The sequence below is a fragment of the Borostomias antarcticus genome (genome assembly GCF_949987555.1).
Source record: "Borostomias antarcticus genome assembly, chromosome: 6".
NCBI lineage: Eukaryota > Metazoa > Chordata > Actinopteri > Stomiiformes > Stomiidae > Borostomias > Borostomias antarcticus.
The window spans coordinates 730,535-754,355 of record NC_140239.1 but is presented as its reverse complement, the minus strand read 5'-3'; the positions used below and the strand labels follow the sequence as shown (position 1 = coordinate 754,355).

Below are 23,821 nucleotides of genomic sequence, written 5' to 3'. Positions count from 1 at the left end.
GAGAGGATTCCAGGAGAGACGGAGGACGAGAAGTGATACCGGGTTCAGGCAGCTCAGTACCAGAAGTGATACCTCGGGTTCAGCCAGCTCAGTACCAGAAGTGATACCTCGGGTTCAGCCAGCTCAGTACCAGAAGTGATACCTCGGGTTCAGCCAGCTCAGTAGCAGAACTCCACCGCCCCTCCGGTCAAACATCACTTTATTCTTTTGAAAAACGTGAGCAAATCAATGACATCTGTCAGAAAGAAGAGCATGGAGGGGTGGAGGGGGAGGAGGAGTTATCTACAAGGAAACAACAAAAAAAAGAACAGAAAAAGGAGGTGAAGGAGGAGGAGAGGAGGTGTGGAGCAGCCCGTTAGACCAGGTAGGGTGGTTTCCTCAGGTCAGTCACGTCACTCCCTCAGGGCCGCCCCTCCCACCCCACCCCACCCCCCCACCTCGCGTCTCCGCTCGCCCACAAACCCACCGCCACGGTCCCTGACGCGCCGCCACAGCGCCCGCCCCCCGCCCAGAGAGAGGCCGGAGAGAGAGGCCGGCCTCATTTGGTGAAGGCGGCCACGACGGCCCAGAGCAGCTCGTTGGCGTTGGCCTTCATGCTCTCGGCCTCGGGCTCCAGGTCCAGCAGCTGCCTCACCCTCTTCATGGCCAGGTCGTACTGCTCGTCCAGCAGAGGGGCGAAGGCGTTCTCCAGCACGTCCGAGGAGTGCGCCAGGAAGATGAGTGCCAGCAGACGCTTGTCCATGCGCTGGGGGTCGTTGACCCAGCGCTCCAGCACCGCCTCCTGCACCTTCTTGATCAGGCGCTGCTTGATGTTGTTGTTGGTGAGCGGGTGCGTGGTCATGTCGAACAGCAGGAAGTTCTGCTTCTCCGTAGTGAGCACGCCCTTCTCCACCAGGTTCTTGGCCAGGCGCTCGCGCACGTTCCTCAGCTGGTAGTGGAGCTTCAGGGGGTTCCACGTCTCTCCTGCAGGGAGGAGGGACAGAGGGGGGGGGGGCAGAGGGTGAGGGGGGGGGGCAGAGGGCGGGGTGATGAGACTGAAAGGACGGCAGTCTTCAGTAGACTGAGACAGCATTCACAAGGAGAAAGATTCTGACAAGCCTGGGGTTTCTTTAGATGCATATTAAGACCCAGAGTTACGTTCTTCCCCCTTATTCACCCTACTGAGTAATGCACTTGGCTCCTACTGAGTAATGCACTTGGCTCCTACTGAGTAATGCACTTGGCTCCTACTGAGTAATGCACTTGGCTCCTACTGAGTAATGCACCTGGTGCAGCTCAGTCTGGAGAACATCTAGCTTCTCATCAGAGGAATCTCAACAACAAATAACCAAAACAATAACAAATGATGCAAAGACTTTGCAGTGTTTCACCAACTAAACATGATGTCAGCCGCGCTGATTGAGACATAACAAAGGCTTGGCAGAGACCACAACACTGGAGCACAAAGAGCCTCCTGCTCTGAGTCTGGGCCCATGTTCAAACTGATCCTGGAGCTGTTTGCAGGCCGTTGGGTCGCCGATCAGCTCTGCTTCTGTGCACATTTCCTGTCCTCTTATAGGATCCAGACACCGCGGCTCTACAGACGCCCCCCCCCCCCCCCCCGCCCTACCAGTCTGTCTGGGTCTCTTACTGACCCCCCCCTCCCCCCCCCCCCCCCCCAACCAGTCTGTCTGGGTCTCTTACTGACCCCCCCCCCCCCAACCAGTCTGTCTGGGTCTCTTACTGACCCCCCCCCCCCCCCCCCCCCCAACCAGTCTGTCTGGGTCTCTTCCTGTCACCACGAGAACTCGACCGTGGCCGTTTCTGCGTAGCTTCAGAACAGGCCGGTGACACGTGAGATCTACTTCACAGCAAGCAAGAAAAATAAGAAGTCAAATCATCTTGGGGTTTCTTTTCCTAGATGTTTAAATTTCACTTCAGAAAGGACCAGAGAGGGCGGCCCCACAGGAGAACATTTTAACAGCAGCCCTGTGGTCAGAGCCGTCTGAGTTTAACGTCATTACATGGCTTCAGTCGGCCGCTCAGAGGAGCTGTGCTTTGAGAGAACCGCTCTCGTTGTCCCCACACTTGGACTTGAGTTCCTCCACATCAGCATCTCCACAACAGTGATGGAGCCGGCGTTCCACAACCATCCAGATTCCTCCGACCTGCACGTGTGGCTCTGCACACAGCGCCTCGTGTGGCTGTCGTGAGAACGACACGCTGTTCTAATCCATGAGGCCCCAGACCAGCACCACAACACAGATCCAGCTCTACTCTGCAGGTACAGGGGCCCAAATCTGTCCATTATACACCTCAAACACAACCTGAGTGTAGCAGCAGTTTCTCCACGGTGACTGAGAACGTGTGTGTGAGTGTGTGTGTGTGTGTGGGCGTGTGTGTGTGCGCGCGTGTGTGTGATGAGCTCACCGCTGAGCAGTTCTATCCAGCTCTGCACCGTCTCAGGAGGCTGCGTGTCCTTGATGTGTTTGAGCGCCTCGTCTAGCAGCACATCGCCGGTCGGGGCGTCAGACTTGCAGATCACCTGCGGACCACAGAAACACACCCAGGTGGTGAAGCACGCGGCAGTGGCACCATTTAAACCTGTTTCATTCAATGGAACACAATCCCCCCCCCCCCCCCCCACACACACACACCCGCTGAGAGAGCAGACAGTCCAGACCTCCTCCGCACGCGCGCACACACACACACACACACACACACACACACACACACACACACACACACACACACACACACACACACACACACACACACACACACACACACACACACACACACACACACAGTGGGTTGATGGCTGACAAGAGCAAACATAGGAATTCACAGACTGCCTTCCATTGCAAGAGACTGCTCTGGGCTTCAAGAGACTGCTCTGGGCTTCAAGAGACTGCTCTGGGCTTCAAGAGACTGCTCTGGGCTTCAAGAGACTGCTATGGGCTTCAAGAGACTGCTATGGGCTTCAAGAGACTGCTATGGGCTTCAAGAGACTGCTATGGGCTTCAAGAGACTGCTATGGGCTTCAAGAGACTGCTATGGGCTTCAAGAGACTGCTATGGGCTTCAAGAGACTGCTATGGGCTTCAAGAGACTGCTATGGGCTTCGGTAGCTGTGTGTTTTATGGGTGCAGTACATTAAATACTGTCAGCTTGAATTCAAAGCGCTAGACGCTCCAAAAGGAGAGACAGCGCCCCCTGTTGGGAGAAGCGTGCACTTGACTTTGGCAGATTCTAATTCCGTTAATAACAATATTTAAAATGAGCACAAAGGACTCACACCATGATGCAGTGTGTTGATCTTAATTGCAGTGCTGCTATGGCAACCAGACACTGAGGCCCCCTGGCTGGACTGAACCATCTCAGCTAGACACTGAGCCCCCCTGGCTGGACTGAACCATCTCAGCTAGACACTGAGGCCCCCTGGCTGGACTGAAGCATCTCAGCTTAGCAGAGGCCAGGCAGGCAGTCACTCTACTGACCTGACAAGCAGGTTCAGTGACAGGGCGTGTGTGTGTGTGTGTGTGTGTGTGTGTGTGTGTGTGTGTGTGTGTGTGTGTGTGTGTGTGTGTGTCTGCGTGTGTGTGTAGCCCTGTAACCCAAGTCTTTAGTACAGCCCACAATCTGCTTTCCCTCGACATCCCGACTCTGGGCAGCTGTTTGCAGCAGAGAGCACTGTGTCCTCTTGGTGGATGTGTCCTCTTGGTGGATGTGTCCTCTTGGTGGACATGTCCTCTTGGTGGATGTGTCCTCTTGGTGGATGTGTCCTCTTGGTGGATGTGTCCTCTTGGTGGATGTGTCCTCTTGGTAGATGTGTCCTGCTTGGTGGATGTGTCCTCTTGGTGGATGTGTCCTCTTGGTAGATGTGTCCTGCTTGGTGGATGTGTCCTCTTGGTGGATGTGTCCTCTTGGTAGATGTGTCCTGCTTGGTGGATGTGTCCTCTTGGTAGATGTGTCCTCTTGGTGGATGTGTCCTGCTTGGTGGATGTGTCCTCTTGGTGTACGTGTCCTCTTGGTGGATGTGTCCTCTTGGTAGATGTGTCCTCTTGGTAGATGTGTCCTGCTTGGTAGATGTGTCCTCTTGGTGGATGTGTCCTCTTGGTGGATGTGTCCTCTTGGTGGATGTCTCCTCTTGGTGGATGTGTCCTCTTGGTGGATGTGTCCTCTTGGTGGACGTGTCCTCTTGGTGGACATGTCCTCTTGGTGGATGTGTCCTCTTGGTGGATGTGTCCTCTTGGTGGACGTGTCCTCTTGGTGGACGTGTCCTCTTGGTGGATGTGTCCTCTTGGTGGATGTGTCCTCTTGGTGGACATGTCCTCTTGGTGGACGTGTCCTCTTGGTGGATGTGTCCTCTTGGTGGATGTGTCCTCTTGGTGGACGTGTCCTCTTGGTGGATGTGTCCTCTTGGTGGATGTGTCCTCTTGGTGGACATGTCCTCTTGGTGGACGTGTCCTCTTGGTGGATGTGTCCTCTTGGTGGACGTGTCCTCTTGGTGGACGTGTCCTCTTGGTGGACGTGTCCTCTTGGTGGATGTGTCCTCTTGGTGGATGTGTCCTCTTGGTAGATGTGTCCTCTTGGTGGATGTGTCCTCTTGGTGGATGTGTCCTCTTGGTAGATGTGTCCTCTTGGTGGATGTGTCCTCTTGGTGGATGTGTCCTCTTGGTGGATGTGTCCTCTTGGTGGATGTGTCCTCTTGGTGGATGTGTCCTCTTGGTGGATGTGTCCTCTTGGTGGACATGTCCTCTTGGTAGATGTGTCCTCTTGGTGGATGTGTCCTCTTGGTGGACGTGTCCTCTTGGTGGACGTGTCCTCTTGGTGGATGTGTCCTCTTGGTAGGCCGGAGGGATTTGACACGTTTGCAAAAGCAAGAAAGCTGATAGTGACCTCATGCAAAAACGCAGCAGCAAACTGGACAAGGTCTCCAGCCCTATTCCTTCCTCTTAGCCTGAACCAATAACTGGGGTGTATTATCTGATCTGGGTGTTTTAACTGGACATACATTGTTGAAGAGAATGTGTCAAATTGGGCAGATGGAAACAAGGCCTCTAAATCAATACATGTGCAATTGCTCCCCCTTGTGGCAAGGGTTACATCTACACTCAACAGACTTCAAAACTTTCCATTGGCTGAATTTTTGTTGGAATAAAGGCATAAAGGCAATGTTTCTGAAACTGTGGGTCTTTTCAGCTGGAAGTCATTATAAATGCTGAGGTGTGAAGAGAGACCTTCCCTGTGGGCCTCATTACGACTACTATCTCATCCCCATCATGGCTGTGGGCCTCATTACGACTACTATCTCATCCCCATCATGGCTGTGGGCCTCATTACGACTACTATCTCATCCCCATCATGGCTGTGGGCCTCATTACGACTACTATCTCATCCCCATCATGGCTGTGGGCCTCATTACGACTACTATCTCATCCCCATCATGGCTGTTCTGTAGCTTTTCTATGAACCAGGAAGTTTTGTGAAAGCAGCCAGTCTCCACCTCAGTCTGCTACTTATCTGCCAGGGTAGCTCGTTTGAGAGGAAACAGTCACACGACATTCATTGGGGTACTGGAGTGTGGAACATTTGTGATTCTGAGAGAAAAAATAGGATAGTTCCTAACATTTTGAAGGTTACACAGAGATGGAGGATTTTGAGGTGCTTGCCAAGGCAGGTCTTTTGGACAGGAAGTCATTATATGAGAGACGTTCCCTGTGAGCTTCATTAAGACTAATATCTCAGCCTCCATGTGGGCGCTTTCTAACAGCCTCCTCAGTCTGGGAACCAGGAAGTGTTGTGCGCCTGCCGGGCAACACAAACATGGATGAGTAAACACACAGGCCTGTCTGAGAGAGATGAGTAAACACACAGGCTGGTCTGAGAGAGACGGACGGATCTGACGCAGGTACAGATGACAATACACACACACGCTGACACGCACAGTGCATACACGCACACATACGCTGACACGCACAGTGCATACACACATACAACTACTGTGGTAGTAAGTAAACACCCTTCCACACACACACACACACACACACACACACACACACACACACACACACACACACACACACACACACACACACACACACACACACACACACACACACACACACACACACACACACACACACACACACAGATGCAGGCGTGCTGGAGGAAGCGCTCACCTTCCTGGCCAGCAGGCTCTTCCTGCGCATACCGCATGCCTCCAGCTGCAGGCGCCCCCGCAGGGCCAGCTCTATCAGCATGCAGCCGCGCAGCCCCGACGAGATGCAGTCGTTCCAGAACGACGTGTAGCCCTGAGGGAGGGAGACAAGAGAGAGACAAGGAGTTACACAGCTAGCCCTGCAGAGACAAGAGTCTTTACACAGCTAGCCCTGCAGAGACGAGAGAGACAAGAGTCTTTACACAGCTAGCCCTGAGGAGACAAGAGAGAGACGAGGAGTTACACAGCTAGCCCTGCAGAGACAAGAGAGACAAGAGTCTTTTACACAGCTAGCCCTGAGAAGATGAGAGAGAGACAAGAGTCTTTACACAGCTAGCCCTGCAGAGACAAGAGAGACAAGAGTCTTTTACACAGCTAGCCCTGCAGAGACAAGAGAGACAAGAGTCTTTACACAGCTAGCCCTGCAGAGACGAGAGAGACAAGAGTCTTTACACAGCTAGCCCTGAGGAGACGAGAGAGAGACAGGAGTCTTTACACAGCTAGCCCTGCAGAGACGAGAGAGTCAAGAGTCTTTACACAGCTAGCCCTGCAGAGACGAGAGAGACGAGTCTTTACACAGCTAGCCCTGCAGAGACAAGAGAGACAAGAGTCTTTACACAGCTAGCCCTGAGGAGACGAGAGAGAGACAAGAGTCTTTACACAGCTAGCCCTGAGGAGACAAGAGAGACAAGAGTCTTTACACAGCTAGCCCTGCAGAGACGAGAGAGACAAGAGTCTTTACACAGCTAGCCCTGAGGAGACAAGAGAGACAAGAGTCTTTACACAGCCAGCCCTGAGGAGACGAGAGAGAGACAAGAGTCTTTTACACAGCTAGCCCTGAGGAGACGAGAGAGACAAGAGTCTTTACACAGCTAGCCCTGCAGAGACGAGAGAGACAAGAGTCTTTACACAGCTAGCCCTGAGGAGACAAGAGAGACAAGAGTCTTTACACAGCTAGCCCTGCAGAGACGAGAGAGACAAGAGTCTTTACACAGCTAGCCCTGAGGAGACAAGAGAGAGACGAGGAGTTACACAGCTAGCCCTGAGGAGACAAGAGAGAGACAAGAGTCTTTACACAGCTAGCCCTGCAGAGACGAGAGAGACAAGAGTCTTTACACAGCTAGCCCTGCAGAGACAAGAGAGACAAGAGTCTTTTACACAGCTAGCCCTGCAGAGACAAGAGAGACAAGAGTCTTTACACAGCTAGCCCTGCAGAGACGAGAGAGACAAGAGTCTTTACACAGCTAGCCCTGAGGAGACGAGAGAGAGACAAGAGTCTTTACACAGCTAGCCCTGCAGAGACGAGAGAGACAAGAGTCTTTACACAGCTAGCCCTGCAGAGACAAGAGAGACGAGAGTCTTTACACAGCTAGCCCTGAGGAGACGAGAGAGAGACAAGAGTCTTTACACAGCTAGCCCTGAGGAGACAAGAGAGACAAGAGTCTTTACACAGCTAGCCCTGCAGAGACGAGAGAGACAAGAGTCTTTACACAGCTAGCCCTGAGGAGACGAGAGAGACAAGAGTCTTTACACAGCTAGCCCTGCAGAGACGAGAGAGACAAGAGTCTTTACACAGCTAGCCCTGAGGAGACAAGAGAGACAAGAGTCTTTACACAGCTAGCCCTGCAGAGACGAGAGAGACAAGAGTCTTTACACAGCTAGCCCTGAGGAGACAAGAGAGAGACAAGGAGTTACACAGCTAGCCCTGCAGAGACAAGAGAGACAAGAGTCTTTACACAGCTAGCCCTGAGGAGACGAGAGAGAGACAAGAGTCTTTACACAGCTAGCCCTGAGGAGACAGAGAGAGAGACAAGAGTCTTTACACAGCTAGCCCTGCAGAGACGAGAGAGACAAGAGTCTTTACACAGCTAGCCCTGAGGAGACGAGAGAGACAAGAGTCTTTACACAGCTAGCCCTGCAGAGACAAGAGAGACAAGAGTCTTTACACAGCTAGCCCTGCAGAGACGAGAGAGACAAGAGTCTTTACACAGCTAGCCCTGCAGAGACGAGAGAGACAAGAGTCTTTACACAGCTAGCCCTGAGGAGACAAGAGAGACAAGAGTCTTTACACAGCTAGCCCTGCAGAGACGAGAGAGACAAGAGTCTTTACACAGCTAGCCCTGAGGAGACAAGAGTCTTTACACAGCTAGCCCTGAGGAGACGAGAGAGACAAGAGTCTTTACACAGCTAGCCCTGAGGAGACGAGAGACGGGTTTACAGCGCGGCTCAGGGACACGGGGTCAGGGGGTCAGAGGGGTCACGGGGTCAGAGGGGTTCACTGAGGAGGGGTTCCTCCCACCCAGGTGTAGCCAGTGGGTCTCTCCTCCAAAACATACAATGGGCTACTGGGCTACCAAAAAACCATTTAAAAATGACAAGAGAAGCCTCTGTATAATGCAAAAACAAGTATATAGTGCCTAAATACACAAGTATATAGTGCCTAAATACACACCCTTTAGGCTACAGCGCTTTTGGTACGATTTGGGACATGAAGAAATACCGTCTGCTCTGTTGGACCAATGGCCTTGGGTAGCAGGTGGGTAGCAGGTGTGTAGCAGAGGTGTGTAGCAGAGGTGTGTAGCAGAGCAGGTGTGTAGCAGAGGTGTGTAGCAGAGGTGTGTAGCAGAGCAGGTGTGTAGCAGAGCAGGTGTGTAGCAGAGGTGTGTAGCAGAGCAGGTGTGTAGCAGAGCAGGTGTGTAGCAGAGCAGGTGTGTAGCAGAGCAGGTGTGTAGCAGGTGTGTAGCAGAGCAGGTGTGTAGCAGGTGTGTAGCAGAGCAGGTGTGTAGCAGAGCAGGTGTGTAGCAGGTGTGTAGCAGAGCAGGTGTGTAGCAGAGGTGTGTAGCAGAGGTGTGTAGCAGAGCAGGTGTGTAGCAGAGGTGTGTAGCAGAGGTGTGTAGCAGAGCAGGTGTGTAGCAGAGGTGTGTAGCAGAGCAGGTGTGTAGCAGAGCAGGTTTGTAGCAGGTGTGTAGCAGAGCAGGTGTGTAGCAGAGCAGGTGTGTAGCAGGTGTGTAGGAGAGCAGGTGGGTAGCAGAGCAGGTGTGTAGCAGAGCAGGTGTGTAGGAGAGCAGGTGTGTAGCAGAGCAGGTGTGTAGCAGAGCAGGTGTGTAGCAGAGGTGTGTAGCAGAGCAGGTGTGTAGGAGAGCAGGTGTGTAGCAGAGCAGGTGTGTAGCAGAGCAGGTGTGTAGCAGAGCAGGTGTGTAGCAGGTGTGTAGGAGAGCAGGTGTGTAGGAGAGCAGGTGTGTAGCAGGTGTGTAGCAGAGCAGGTGTGTAGCAGAGCAGGTGTGTAGCAGAGCAGGTGTGTAGCAGAGCAGGTGTGTAGGAGAGCAGGTGTGTAGCAGAGCAGGTGTGTAGCAGAGCAGGTGTGTAGCAGAGCAGGTGTGTAGCAGGTGTGTAGCAGAGCAGGTGTGTAGCAGGTGTGTAGCAGAGCAGGTGTGTAGCAGAGGTGTGTAGCAGAGCAGGTGTGTAGCAGAGCAGGTGTGTAGCAGAGCAGGTGTGTAGCAGAGCAGGTGTGTAGCAGAGGTGTGTAGCAGAGCAGGTGTGTAGCAGAGCAGGTGTGTAGCAGAGCAGGTGTGTAGCAGGTGTGTAGCAGAGCAGGTGTGTAGGAGAGCAGGTGTGTAGCAGAGCAGGTGTGTAGCAGGTGTGTAGCAGAGGTGTGTAGCAGAGGTGTGTAGCAGAGCAGGTGTGTAGCAGAGCAGGTGTGTAGCAGAGGTGTGTAGCAGAGGTGTGTAGCAGAGGTGTGTAGCAGAGCAGGTGTGTAGCAGGTGTGTAGCAGAGGTGTGTAGCAGAGCAGGTGTGTAGCAGAGCAGGTGTGTAGCAGAGCAGGTGTGTAGCAGAGCAGGTGTGTAGCAGAGGTGTGTAGCAGAGCAGGTGTGTAGCAGAGCAGGTGTGTAGGACAACTTCTACTCAGGCATTAGAACTCACAGACTTGATTAGTAGCCTACATGCAGACCATTAACTAACTATTCCTATCTATCTTGTGTTTTTTTGGAAGCCCATCTTCCACTTTACTTTACTTTACCTGTCTATTTGGACGGGACAGAGCACATTGATAAGACACCTCAAGCATGAGTACATGGTTAAAAGCATAAAAGTGCCGGATTTAGCACAGGGCTAATTTCCATCCGTTCCATTCCTGAGTGGTTCTGAAAAACCAACATGGATGAGCTCACTTCCCTCTGTCCTGACTGTCATTTTAGAGACGGGATGAAGACAAATTGTTTCAAAATATGTGCTTAGAGACACTTCCATCCCAGACAATAAGATGCCAGTAATCTTCTCTCCATATCCTGTCTGAGGCCCGTCTGTATTGCCTCACCAGTGGACTAAGCCCCACATCCGCCCTCGACCACTGCTTCATCAATCACACGCTCCCAATGCAGATGAGGCAACAAGTGGCCTATCTGGTCTGGGAGCTAAACACCTACTGGGCTTGAGGTGGAGCTGGACCAACGAGGCTGTATCATTCCTGAAAAACCACTCTGTCATTATGAAAACAGCCCCGCCAAGGGGGGGGGTGAGGAGGAGACAGCTGGCAGCCAGATACACACACATGCTTGACTTTGCTCTTTGCTACAGTGTGTGTGTGTGTGTGTGTGTGTGTGTGTGGTTTGAGTCAGAGAACTGAAAGGTCTTGGAGCAATGGACTAAGGAAAAGATTATGAGGGAACTAAGGGAAGTTGGAATTGAGAGGCCATTCTCCATGGGCAAACATTCAGGCATTTAAATATGTTGACTGGGAAGATAGCTTCTTGTTCTAAAGGCCCAATCCCAATACCGCCCCCTGGCCCTAGCCCCTAGTTTTGGAGTGCCCTCAGCTGGATAGTGGCCCTTCAGAATGGAGCCATAAGGGATAGGGGTTGAAATCTTGTGAACCACGTCTGGAGCGGAGCCCGATCCCGATACTGGGTCCCACCTCTAGTTGGAATCCTTGGCTCAAGCATAGTTCAACGCATCCTGTGCGGTCATTTTTCGCCATATTGGATTTCCCGCCACTTTGGATTTTGACGAACACCTAAAAATATTCAGATCGCGATATACTTCACAGGAGAGCATACTGAGACAGTTAAGATCACACCCTGTGTTTCCCGCCTCAGAAAAGAACATTCATCAGTTATTATACGCATTTCCATATGTCCCATTGACTTCCATTGTAGCCCAGTGAGAGCCTGCAGAAAAACTGCAGCTAGCACAATACTGGAACGATTAGTGAAATGATGCTCTTTATGTTCCAGGTCCATGGTAGACAGACCACAAATAGGGCTAAAGGGCCGCTCACGCTTGCGTTTGATGCGCCAACATTGACGGATGCCATTCACTTTCAATGGCTGCAGCCGAATGGCATTCTGGTTCCATTGTTGTCCCGGTGCGTTGCGTTCCTGCGTTGCTGGCGTCGAAAGTTGAGCAATGTTCAACTTTCAGATGCGTTGCCGGAGCTGCCGACCAATCAGCTGTCGTGACGGAGAAAGCTGTCATCGCAAGGCGGGATTTGGTTGTTGTTACGTGCAGCAGACACGCCTACCGCCATACGTTGACGGAACGCAAGCGTGTGAGCGCAGCGTAAAGGTCCAAAGTAGCATACTACCCCTTTAACAAAACCAGTAACAGACCAACCAATACCATGCACACCAGCCTTCCATGCACACCAGCCTTCCTTGCACACCAGCCTTTCATGCACACTAGCCTTCCATGCACACCAGCCTTCCTTGCACACCAGCCCTCCATGCACACCAGCCCTCCATGCACACCAGCCTTCCAGTGCAACATGCAGTGTAATACTTGGAGGACAGTTTATACTTCGTAGCTGAAGAGTTTCCCCTGCAGCCGGCTGCTGGTGGGTCCTGGTGACACACTTCCCTCTAACAAGACCTGCAGCCGGCTGCTGGTGGGACCAGGTGACACACTTCCCTCTAACAAGACCTGGTGGGACCAGGTGACACACTTCCCTCTAACAAGACCTGCTTTGAGCAGCAGCTGGAGGGTTAGGGTTCAGCTCTCCCTACACACAGATCCCCACTGTGGAACACGGCTTCTCAACAAGGTCTTACTTACAAGACTAATCTATCCACAAGCCCACTAAAGCACATGGCAAAGCCCTTAGCCACGTAGCATGTACCACACCCTGCTCCCAGGACAGAGCATGTACCCCACCTTGCTCCCAGGACAGAGCATGTACCCCACCGTGCTCCCAGGACAGAGCATGTACCCCACCGTGCTCCCAGGACAGAGCATGTACCCCACCGTGCTCCCAGGACAGAGCATGTACCCCACCGTGCTCCCAGGACAGAGCATGTACCCCACCGTGCTCCCAGGACAGAGCATGTACCCCACCGTGCTCCCAGGACAGAGCATGTACCCCACCGTGCTCCCAGGACAGAGCATGTACCCCACCGTGCTCCCAGGACAGAGCATGTACCCCACCGTGCTCCCAGCCAGAGCATGTACCCCACCGTGCTCCCAGGACAGAGTCTCCGCTAGGGGTTTTTTCAGGGGGGGTGATAGGCCCCCCAAAACTACTAGTGTTGTCGCGGGGATGGCGTATCACAGATACATGGTGTCAACAATGTTGTCAGACGCGCTCAGCAAGACAAGTATCGGTGCATTTCTCTACACTGAGCTGAATTGAAACTAGTGCACATAACTTTGATAAATAAATATTAACAATATTTATTTACAACACATGAAAACATATAACTAGGAAAAAAATCCTGCAGACAATGCGAGTGAATGCTTAACAGCTGACAAGAAATAGCAGAAGCATTGCTGAAAATGCATTGCCTAAATAAATAGGAAAAATGTGAACTTAAATGCCATTTAGTCAACCGGTAAAATGATTAACCATGATGAAATTTGATTTAATTTATCACAATAAACTTATCATTAAAACAGTGTTTGATTCCCGTGCTTTGAAAATTTCACTGTAAATACTGTCCAACATCAACCAAAGTTAGCAACTGTCTCCAAGACGCATTATTTTAATGTTTATGCAAACAAAATGTGCATAGTGCTGCTAATTGCATTTGTGGTTTTCAATATAAAACTTGGTGACATGTTTTTCCCTCCACATTTTCAGCACATTTTAACAATACCGCGATAATACCGATAACCGTGATAATTGGTCACTATAATGGTCTTCCACCTGAAGACCAGACCAATCATTGATGATCCCTAATCACTACAGCATCCATCACACCTCAACATCACACCTCAACATCACACCTCAACATCACACCTCAACATGTGTTCCTCTCCTTCGAAGTTTAGATACAGGTATCTTTAGCATGGCTACAGGCTGAATCCGCTAAATGAGCGGTGACCATCTCCTCCCAGTCTGCTCTCTGCCCTCACCCTTTCCAGGAGAGGATTTTTGGACTTGGCAGAACCACCGGAGGCCTCTCCTGATGACCCTCGCTAGTCCTCAGTGTTTCCATGTCATGCCAGTCAGTGGTTCAAAGAAGGGGCGAGAGGCAGAAAGCCCAGAGGGCACCCCTTTCCCAGCGCAGAGGGCACCCCTTTCCCAGCGCAGGGGGCACCCCTTCCCAGCGCAGGGGGCACCCCTTCCCAGCGCAGAGGGCACCCCTTTCCCAGCGCAGAGGGCACCCCTTTCCCAGCGCAGAGGGCACCCCTTCCCAGCCAAGAGGGCACCCCTTTCCCAGCGCAGAGGGCACCCCTTTCCCAGCGCAGAGGGCACCCCTTTCCCAGCGCAGAGGGCACCCCTTCCCAGCGCAGAGGGCACCCCTTTCCCAGCGCAGAGGGCACCCCTTCCCAGCGCAGAGGGCACCCCTTTCCCAGCGCGGAGGGCACCCCTTCCCAGCGCAGAGGGCACCCCTTTCCCAGCCCAGAGGGCACCCCTTTCCAGCCTGGTCACTTACACTCTAGTCCACTTCGCCCAATGTAAAAGATACATGGGCAGCCTAAACGCAATATCCCAATATTTACTTGCTTTTTGAATTGCAACCCAAAAGAGGCAGTTGAGGAACAGAAGGCAGTCTGGCCCAACTATCTTTCTTGAGGGTGAACCAGTCTCTCTCTCCCCCCTGAGGGTGAACCAGTCTCTCTCTCCCCCCTGAGGGTGAACCAGTCTCTCTCTCCCCCCTGAGGGTGAACCAGTCTCTCTCTCCCCCCTGAGGGTGAACCCGTCTCTCTCTCCCCCCTGAGGGTGAACCAGTCTCTCTCTCCCCCCTGAGGGTGAACCAGTCTCTCTCTCCCCCCTGAGGGTGAACCAGTCTCTCTCTCCCCCCTGAGGGTGAACCAGTCTCTCTCTCCCCCATGGCCATTGGACAGCAAATATTTCCATGCAAGCCGTTTACTTAACCCCCCTCCCCTCAACGTGGAGAGGCTGTGCAAGAGCCGCCCTTCCTGGGGAGAGAGGAGCTGCTGGCCTCAATGTGAGCACTGTTAACAGATGTGTGAGGGGGAGGAGGAGCAGGTCGCATGCAGAACATGCAGTGCTGTGAGGCTAATAGCCCAACTTCAAACCCCTCGAAATACTGGGCCTATACATGCAAAACTGGAAATGGCGTTCTAGTTCAAGATAGTTTTGTTTGAAAAGGATGTTAGTTTTCAAACAAAACATGTAGCAGTCTTTTCAAATGATGACTGACATGTTGATCATTCTTAGTGGATAAGATCACTGACATACGGCCCATATTTCTCTCCTGACCGTTTAGCACCGTCACTTCCCTTCGTGGTGAGCACTGTGAAGGGTAGGGTGTCAAAACAACGTTCGTTTCAAATAACCTTCAACGCCATTTTCAGGGCTGTCGCATGTCAACAGCCTGTCACTATGACAGCTATGGTTAACTATGGTTAACCCTCCATCGTGGGGTGCATTAGTTGGCTGTGATCCTTGACAGTACCAGCCTACGTTATGTCTGAATACAACGGGTAATTCCCAATGAAGAAATCCTCCACTGCACAAGCTTCTCACCTGCCCCAAAGACAATAATGAGAAACACGAGCTGGCAAGATAAACGTGGGAGAGTTCCAGCATAATAGTTGTGCTTGGCTGAGATGTGAATGGGACGTACCTCGGACGCAAAAAACTAGCTGTGTCAAACTAGGCTGCTTAAACAGGTGATGCACAATTACATAGTGAAATTCTCAGATGCCCCTGCCGTTTCAGGCTTATATTAGCCTGAGATCAGGACGCATCACTTTCCCACTCAGAAAGTTCAGTATAGACAGGATTCCTTCATGATCAGCCGGGCTGGGGTCTCTCATCGCTAACCAGCAGCTGGGCCAACTTGGGCTAATGCTAGTTAGCTGGATACATTCTTCAAACAGAATAAATAGCACACACAACTGCTTATAGCTAGTTCAATCATGATGTAACGAAGATATCTGCAAAAAAAAAAAAACATCCACCGACAGATTTAGCTACAATGTCCGCAAATCTTTAAGCTAGGTTGCTAAATTACTGTCGCCTCAACAGCCACCATATTTGCTGATAAATTATTGACCAGAGACATTGCAAAGAATCATGGGAACGAAAGCGACCATTGCTTGTTTTCTTCGATAATGACCATTACGAAGGGCTCTTTAAATGGAGTACTTTTTCACCCTTCGAATTGGAAAGGATAAGTTATTATTTATGGGAATTATTAGGATATAATTTAGTCTTTTAGGCCTGAATCCGCTTGAGTTTGCACCAGTCTATATGAAAATGGCGCTAGTGCTTTCTGCAATAACATTGCAGCCAACACAAAGTTATGAAAAAAGGATGTTTTACCTGATGTCTCAATATAAACCATATAATTAGGAAACAAAAGGCTGACTTTGCAAGCGGGAGAGAGGCTGCGTGCTTGTGTGTGTGTGTGTGTGTGTGTGTGTGTGTGTGTGTGTGTGTGTGTGAGAGAGAGAGACACAGGCTGTGCCCTTGTGTGATTGGTGTAAGGAGAGCTCCCAGCTCTGGAATCCTACAATCACACTCAGGGCCTAATAATGATGTTCCGTGTCTCGGTCATTCACAACACCCCTGGGTCCCTCCTCTGTTTTATGAGTGTTTTGTCTATAATAAGCTAGTATAATAAGCTAGTATAAGCTCCACCCCTGCTTTGATTGACCAATAGAATCTTGGTCGGACAAGAGCATTTCGACCAAACAACCGACAGTCAAGCAATGAAGTCAGCTCTACACAGGTCCATATATTAAAAAATACAATACGAGTTAGACTAGTCATATAGCCTTCTGTCTGATCAGCAGTGAAAAGAGTCTCTGTGCACATCGCTAGTTACCTCCCAAATCTTTGGTGATAAACGGCCAATTTCTAATACTTTATTTTGTATTAAAGTTGCTGTCTAGGCCACACGGCAGTGGTCACTGGTGGAACGTATGCTCTGCATTTGACCCATCCAAGGAGGAGCAGTGGAAGGGTTAGGTAGAAGCCTTACCAGCGGCCCCCAGGGACACGTTGGGCTGCAGCGTCTTGCTCAAGGACACTTGAACATGCCGGGAGGAGCCGAGACCGAACCAGGGCCGGCTGCTCTTCCTCCTGAGTTACTGCTGCCTAGTATTACAGCATAAGACCCTCAATTACATAGTTAGAGGCCATTGTGGATTTGGGTTTCCTGAAACTTGTTTTCATTGTACAGCACCTTGTAACTCTGGTTTCGAAAGGTGCTTCATAAATAACGTTTACTTAGGCTACTTATTTCTAGTTATGTATTTCTAGTTATGTAAACAAGCGGGATGAGCTCAGGTAAAGCACACACTGGTGCGACCAGGAGAGACGACTCTGAGCTCCCTGGGTCAATATTGCAAGCAGCTGTGTGATTCACTTCCTCAACGCCTCACACTCGAGGAGGAGGACCAGGACACTCGAGGAGGAGGACCAGGACACTCGAGGAGGAGGACCAGGACACTCGAGGAGGAGGACCAGGACACTCGAGGAGGAGGACCAGGACACTCGAGGAGGAGGACCAGGACACTCGAGGAGGAGGACCAGGACACTCGAGGAGGAGGACCAGGACACTCGAAGAGGAGGACCAGGACACTCGAGGAGGAGGACCAGGACACTCGAGGAGGAGGACCAGGACAACGCAGCAGGAACTGACATCTCACCAGTTTAATATCACACAGTGATAGAACCACCTGTGTCTCATTCCTGTTCGCAGGTCATTGTGACGTGACTTCCTGGTTGTGACATTAAACACAGCATAAAACCTGGGTGTTTTATCAGGCTCTCTGATCAAGTGATAGGAGGTGAAGTGGGGTCATGTGTTTAGAGGAATTTGGGAACAAATTTACAATAAACAAGGTGAAAGCAAGGAAATAGGCAAAATCCAAGAAACATTTAAATTATTGTTAAATAAACATAGTAATAGTAAAACTAACCTTAATGTCATCAAAATTACCCCCCCCCATTTTTAAAAACATATTATTTGGTGTCTTGATGATGATGGAGACAGTGCTGTCTGACACAACAGTGCAGATATAGAATAAACTGAATCATATTAAAAGCATTTGAATGGGATTGCTTCATTCATCTGAAGGAGTCCTTTGATGTGAAAGCGTTCGCTGGCTGGAGGGTCAGAGCAGGAGGGTAAGAGCAGGAGGGTAAGAGCAGTACGGTGACAGGAGGGTGACAGGAGGGTAAGAGCAGGAGGGTGAGAGCAGGAGGGTGACAGGAGGGGTGACAGGAGGGTCAGAGCAGTACGCTGGCTGTAAGTGCAGCTCCATGGGATGGTCTTATTTAGGGTTCATGTAGATGGTCTTATTTAGGGTCCATGTAGATGGTCTTATTTAGGGTTCATGTAGGTGGTCTTATTTAGGGTCCATGTAGATGGTCTTATTTAGGGTCCATGTAGAGGGTCTTATTTAGGGTCCATGTAGATGGTCTTATTTAGGGTTCATGTAGATGGTCTTATTTAGGGTCCATGTAGATGGTCTTATTTAGGGTCCATGTAGATGGTCTTATTTAGGGTCCATGTAGAGGGTCTTATTTAGGGTCCATGTAGATGGTCTTATTTAGGGTCCATGTAGATGGTCTTATTTAGGGTCCATGTAGATGGTCTTATTTAGGGTCCATGTAGATGGTCTTATTTAGGGTCCATGTAGATGGTTTTATTTAGGGTTATTTAGGGTCCATGTAGATGGTCTTATTTAGGGTCCATGTAGATGGTCTTATTTAGGGTCCATGTAGATGGTTTTATTTAGGGTCCATGTAGATGGTCTTATTTAGGGTTATTTAGGGTCCATGTAGATGGTCTTATTTAGGGTTATTTAGGGTCCATGTAGATGGTCTTATTTAGGGTCCATGTAGATGGTCTTATTTAGGGTTATTTAGGGTCCATGTAGATGGTCTTATTTAGGGTTCATGTAGATGGTCTTATTTAGGGTCCATGTAGATGGTCTTATTTAGGGTCCATGTAGATGGTCTTATTTAGGGTCCATGTAGATGGTCTTATTTAGGGTCCATGTAGATGGTCTTATTTAGGGTCCATGTAGATGGTCTTATTTAGGGTCCATGTAGGTGGTCTTATTTAGGGTCCATGTAGATGGTCTTATTTAGGGTCCATGTAGATGGTCTTATTTAGGGTCCATGTAGAGGGTCTTATTTAGGGTCCATGTAGATGGTCTTATTTAGGGTCCATGTAGATGGTCTTATTTAGGGTCCATGTAGATGGTCTTATTTAGGGTCCATGTAGATGGTCTTATTTAGGGTCCATGTAGATGGTCTTATTTAGGGTCCATGTAGATGGTCTTATTTAGGGTCCATGTAAACAGTGAGAATGATTTCAATCAAATTTAAGAAATACTCTTGGCAACTGCAGCCACACCAAATAGTCTACTAGAAAATCTCACTCACAAATATACAACCACACGGAGGGCACACAGCTTGCGTGTACTTATAGGAGACATTTAATTTAATTTATTATATGGTTTATTACTCCATATATTGCTCCCTCTGTTTGGCTTGCCTTTTTTTCTTGCTCTTCTTCTATCCTCCAGTATTCTCTGAGCGCCTGCCTCCGCATGGCTCTGTCTGAGACCGCCTGCCTCCGCATGGCTCTGTCTGAGGTCAGCTCCCTCCAGCGGAGTCACCAGCTCTTAGGAGAAAAGACTCGCACTGTTTTATTTCTCATGACTTCACGAGTGATTGGCGTCTCGTCAGTGTTCCATCTGCTCCTCCTCAAAGTGGAGAGAGGGCGGAGGGCCAGTCATTTGGCGGGGTGTACCGCTGTAGTCCACCGCTACGCAGAGGAGAAATACATTCAAAATCATTCTGAAGCAGCTGTGGCAATCATTTTGGCACCGCTGCTAGATGTATATAATGGAAACCCTGGATAATTAAAGTTCATATCTATCCAATCATCTCCACAGTAACAAATCCGCTCATGGGATAGATAAATATAAACAGATATGAACTTGAATAATCCATCTGGGGGATATATGGGCCTTTCCGCAGAGGGAAGGACAGCATAGCAGATCTGCTGTGAAGATCTGTCAGGTAATCAGTGCAGTGGACCCCATGAAGCATGAAGGACACGAGCCTCTGCTGAACATCTGCTCTCCTTAACTACATCCTGGGACTATGAGAGACGTAATCATGGGGTTAGGGTTTGGGCTGAATAAGAGATGCTTACTAGTACAGAGTAGGACTGGTGCTTGGGGTTGGCGGAGAAAGATCACTCATTCAGGGGTGCCTCTGGACCTTGTCATTTATAAGATAATAGTTCATGTGGGGCTTTCATAGTCAAAGCTCAATCCAGCCACATACTGACTTGACTGTCAACCCCAGATGATCAAGCACTAATTTAATCTAATTTGATCTCATTTAAATGCTATTTTACTAATATTGTGTAATTGTGGACTATATAGATACGGGGGTCCGGGGCGATTACACGGTTCACCAAATCACAAGAATCTGAACAGTGAAAAACCTGAACGCTTAGAGTTAAACGACGAGGAGGGATATGAACTGTGACTTGTGCCGAGTCGCCTCAAGATATGTAATGTGTGATCGCTGGGTGGCAGAACCAACACCCCCTGGGTCCTGGATTGTAACTTCATCTCACTGAATCATGCCAGTTCAATTAGCCAACTATTTTAGTATTTTACTCTTACTGTGAAACATCTTGACATTTTGTCTGGACATGCCAGTGATGTCACATTTCATTGGTCAATTGTTAGATGCAGGCAAAAAGAGAACCAGCACAGTTTGTTTCATGCACTCCGAGATGAGGAGCAGCCATCACCGGCTTTGATTACCTCCTCCTGGACGCTGCTGCTGACCTGCTACCAGCCGCTGCCCGCTCCATCTCTCCCCTACATCTAGAGATGGTTCAATGCCATATCCTGTTCCCAGCCTGATAGACTGGAACAAAGCAGACTGAATAGTACGAGTGAGGAACAAGACGCTGAGCGCAGAAGGACACGGGCAGTCTGAGAGAATGCAGGGAGGGCTCAGGTTGTCAAAACTGTGACACAAGATATGTTAGGATTCCCGGTCATAACCTCTACAGGACAATGAATGGAAGCCACACCTTTAACACAATACTCATGCAAATATGCTTACAGTGTTGGTGGAAAGAACAGTCCTCATTGGTTTACAGTACGGGTGTAATGTTAACTTTTCGCCATGGACTTACAAAGTTTGATAGCGGTGAGAGGGACCATAATTAAGACTAACCTATTATGTGCACTGTGGTTATGACAATAAATGTGTTTTCATTTAGCAGTATAGCTGTTCAAATTACCTTGAATAAATATCCCCTCGCATGCTTGAAAACAACCTTTGTACTGTTATCCCATGGCAGTTGCTGATTATACAGTATAACAACCCTGGTAGAGTAGTATGTAATAGCACAGTAGTATGGTACAGTAGTATGGTAGAGTAGTATGGTAGAGTAGTATGTAATAGCACACAGTAGTATGGGACTATTTACATGTTTAAGATCAAGCTCAAAGCATATCTTAAAAGCTCATTTCCACTAAAAATGCTATTCCAGCACCATTCTTAGCCATTTACAACTTCATCTTAATGCAAAGGATCAAACTAATGTAGTTACACATCCTAGACTACCTAGACTAGATGGCTATCTGTAATTGATTGTGAATAGTAGATAGATAGCTAGGAGATTAGGCTGCTAACATGAATGAATGAGCTAGACATGTATGAAGGTTAAGGTTAGTTAGCTAGTTAGCAGCTAGTTAGCTAGTTAGCAGGTTAGTTAGCTAGTTAGCAGGTTAGTTAGCTAGTTAGCAGGTTAGCAGCTAGGTGGCTAGTAGGTAGTTAGGTTAGTTAGCAGCTAGGTGGCTAGTAGGTAGTTAGGTTAGTTAGCAGGTTAGCAGCTAGGTGGCTAGTAGGTAGTTAGGTTAGTTAGCAGGTTAGCAGCTAGGTGGCTAGTAGGTAGTTAGGTTAGTTAGCAGGTTAGCAGCTAGGTGGCTAGTAGGTAGTTAGGTTAGTTAGCAGGTTAGCAGCTAGGTGGCTAGTAGGTAGTTAGGTTAGTTAGCAGCTAGGTGGCTAGTAGGTAGTTAGGTTAGTTAGCAGCTAGGTGGCTAGTAGGTAGTTAGGTTAGTTAGCAGCTAGGTGGCTAGTGGCTAGCTGGATAGTGGCTAGCTCACTGGTGCTAACTGGTGCTAACGTTAGCTAGCTAGCTGTCAAACTGGAAAAACATGGACAATCAATTTGACAACATTCACATTAAATGGTTAAACGTTTATTTAATCGAAGCTACTTGCAAGTTTTTGAGGCTCATTTAATTAACTAGCTCACTTAGCTGCTAGCCCACATTAGCACGTTAGCACTGGCTAAGATCCTGCTATAGCCAGCAAGCTAGTAACGTTTTATTATTAAAACTAATTAAGAAATGTAATGATATACCTCTCGGTCCTTCAGTCCCAGGAGCAGCACCTCCTCCATCAGAGTGAGTCTGGTTTCCTTCTCCTCCTCCTCCGCCTCCTCCCCGCGCCGGGGCTCGGAGTCCTCGTCCCCGGATCCCGCGTCCCTCTCCCCGGCAGCGGAACTACGCGAGGCCCCGGTCCGCCTCTGCACCAGGCCCGAGCTGCGCTGGCTCAGGGAACTCATGTCTTCACTCAGGTCCAAACTAACCAAACACGATCCCCTCGGACTCTGTGCCCCAGATCTTCACACTTAGTTAGTTGTTCCGACACATATAAGCAAACGCAGTGGAGTGTTTCGTCTGCAGTGTTAACAACACGACCCCCAATGGCGTTACAGAAAAGCCACTACTAGTTTCTCCAGCTCCACTTCTCCCCTCGTCAACTGGTAGCTGCTTGATCCAATATGGCGAAGAATGATGACGAGAGCGGTGGATGTGGCACTTCCCTCCCTATACCTCCATGTCCCTCCAGGTGATCAGATGTCCCTCCCTATATCTCCCTGGTCCCTCCAGGTGATCAGATGTCCCTCCCTATACCTCCCTGGTCCCTCCAGGTGATCAGATGTCCCTCCCTATACCTCCCTGGTCCCTCCAGGTGATCAGATGTCCCTCCCTATACCTCCATGTCCCTCCAGGTGATCAGATGTCCCTCCCTATACCTCCATGTCCCTCCAGGTGATCAGATGTCCCTCCCTATACCTCCCTGGTCCCTCCAGGTGATCAGATGTCCCTCCCTATACCTCCATGTCCCTCCAGGTGATCAGATGTCCCTCCCTATACCTCCCTGGTCCCTCCAGGTGATCAGATGTCCCTCCCTATACCTCCCTGGTCCCTCCAGGTGATCAGATGTCCCTCCCTATACCTCCATGTCCCTCCAGGTGATCAGATGTCCCTCCCTATACCTCCATGTCCCTCCAGGTGATCAGATGTCCCTCCCTATACCTCCATGTCCCTCCAGGTGATCAGATGTCCCTCCCTATACCTCCATGTCCCTCCAGGTGATCAGATGTCCCTCCCTATACCTCCACGGTCCCTCCAGGTGATCAGATGTCCCTCCCTATACCTCCATGTCCCTCCAGGTGATCAGATGTCCCTCCCTATACCTCCATGTCCCTCCAGGTGATCAGATGTCCCTCCCTATACCTCCACGGTCCCTCCAGGTGATCAGATGTCCCTCCCTATACCTCCCTGGTCCCTCCAGGTGATCAGATGTCCCTCCCTATACCTCCATGTCCCTCCAGGTGATCAGATGTCCCTCCCTATACCTCCACGGTCCCTCCAGGTGATCAGATGTCCCTCCCTATACCTCCATGTCCCTCCAGGTAATCAGATGTCCCTCCCTATACCTCCATGGTCCCTCCAGGTAATCAGATGTCCCTCCCTATACCTCCTGGTCCCTCCAGGTGATCAGATGTCCCTCCCTATACCTCCATGCTCCCTCCAGGTGATCAGATGTCCCTCCCTATACCTCCATGTCCCTCCAGGTGATCAGATGTCCCTCCCTATACTCCAGGTGATCAGATGTCCCTCCCTATACCTCCATGTCCCTCCAGGTGATCAGATGGAGAGGCCAAGTGTCTGTTGGACACACCAGAGGCCATCATCACATATCCTGTCACCAGCGTCGCAATAGTTAATTATGAGTTAGTTGCAATAATAAGGCATATCATGACTTAACGTGCTGAGAATGATCTTGATAGTTCACAGAAGTCAGGTCATACTGGGGTCAGGCTACAATTTGAGTTTATAATTGGAATGCTCTGTTGTGGAATATCAAC

The 23,821-nt window shown here is 49.9% G+C and overlaps 1 protein-coding gene across 1 annotated transcript; it reads right to left on the bottom strand.

The window, feature by feature from the left end:
• Window positions 1–538: 538 nt before the first annotated feature.
• golph3a (golgi phosphoprotein 3a) lies at window positions 539–22,401 on the bottom strand (the record flags this gene model as incomplete). The annotated part of the gene is made up of 4 exons (XM_084439409.1): window positions 22,025–22,401; window positions 6,164–6,295; window positions 2,410–2,524; window positions 539–963 (listed from the first exon to the last, which is right to left on the bottom strand). The coding sequence occupies exons 1-4, from the start codon at window positions 22,226–22,228 to the stop codon at window positions 539–541; spliced, it is 876 nt and encodes a 291-aa protein (XP_084295535.1). The 5' UTR covers window positions 22,229–22,401.
• Window positions 22,402–23,821: the final 1,420 nt, after the last annotated feature.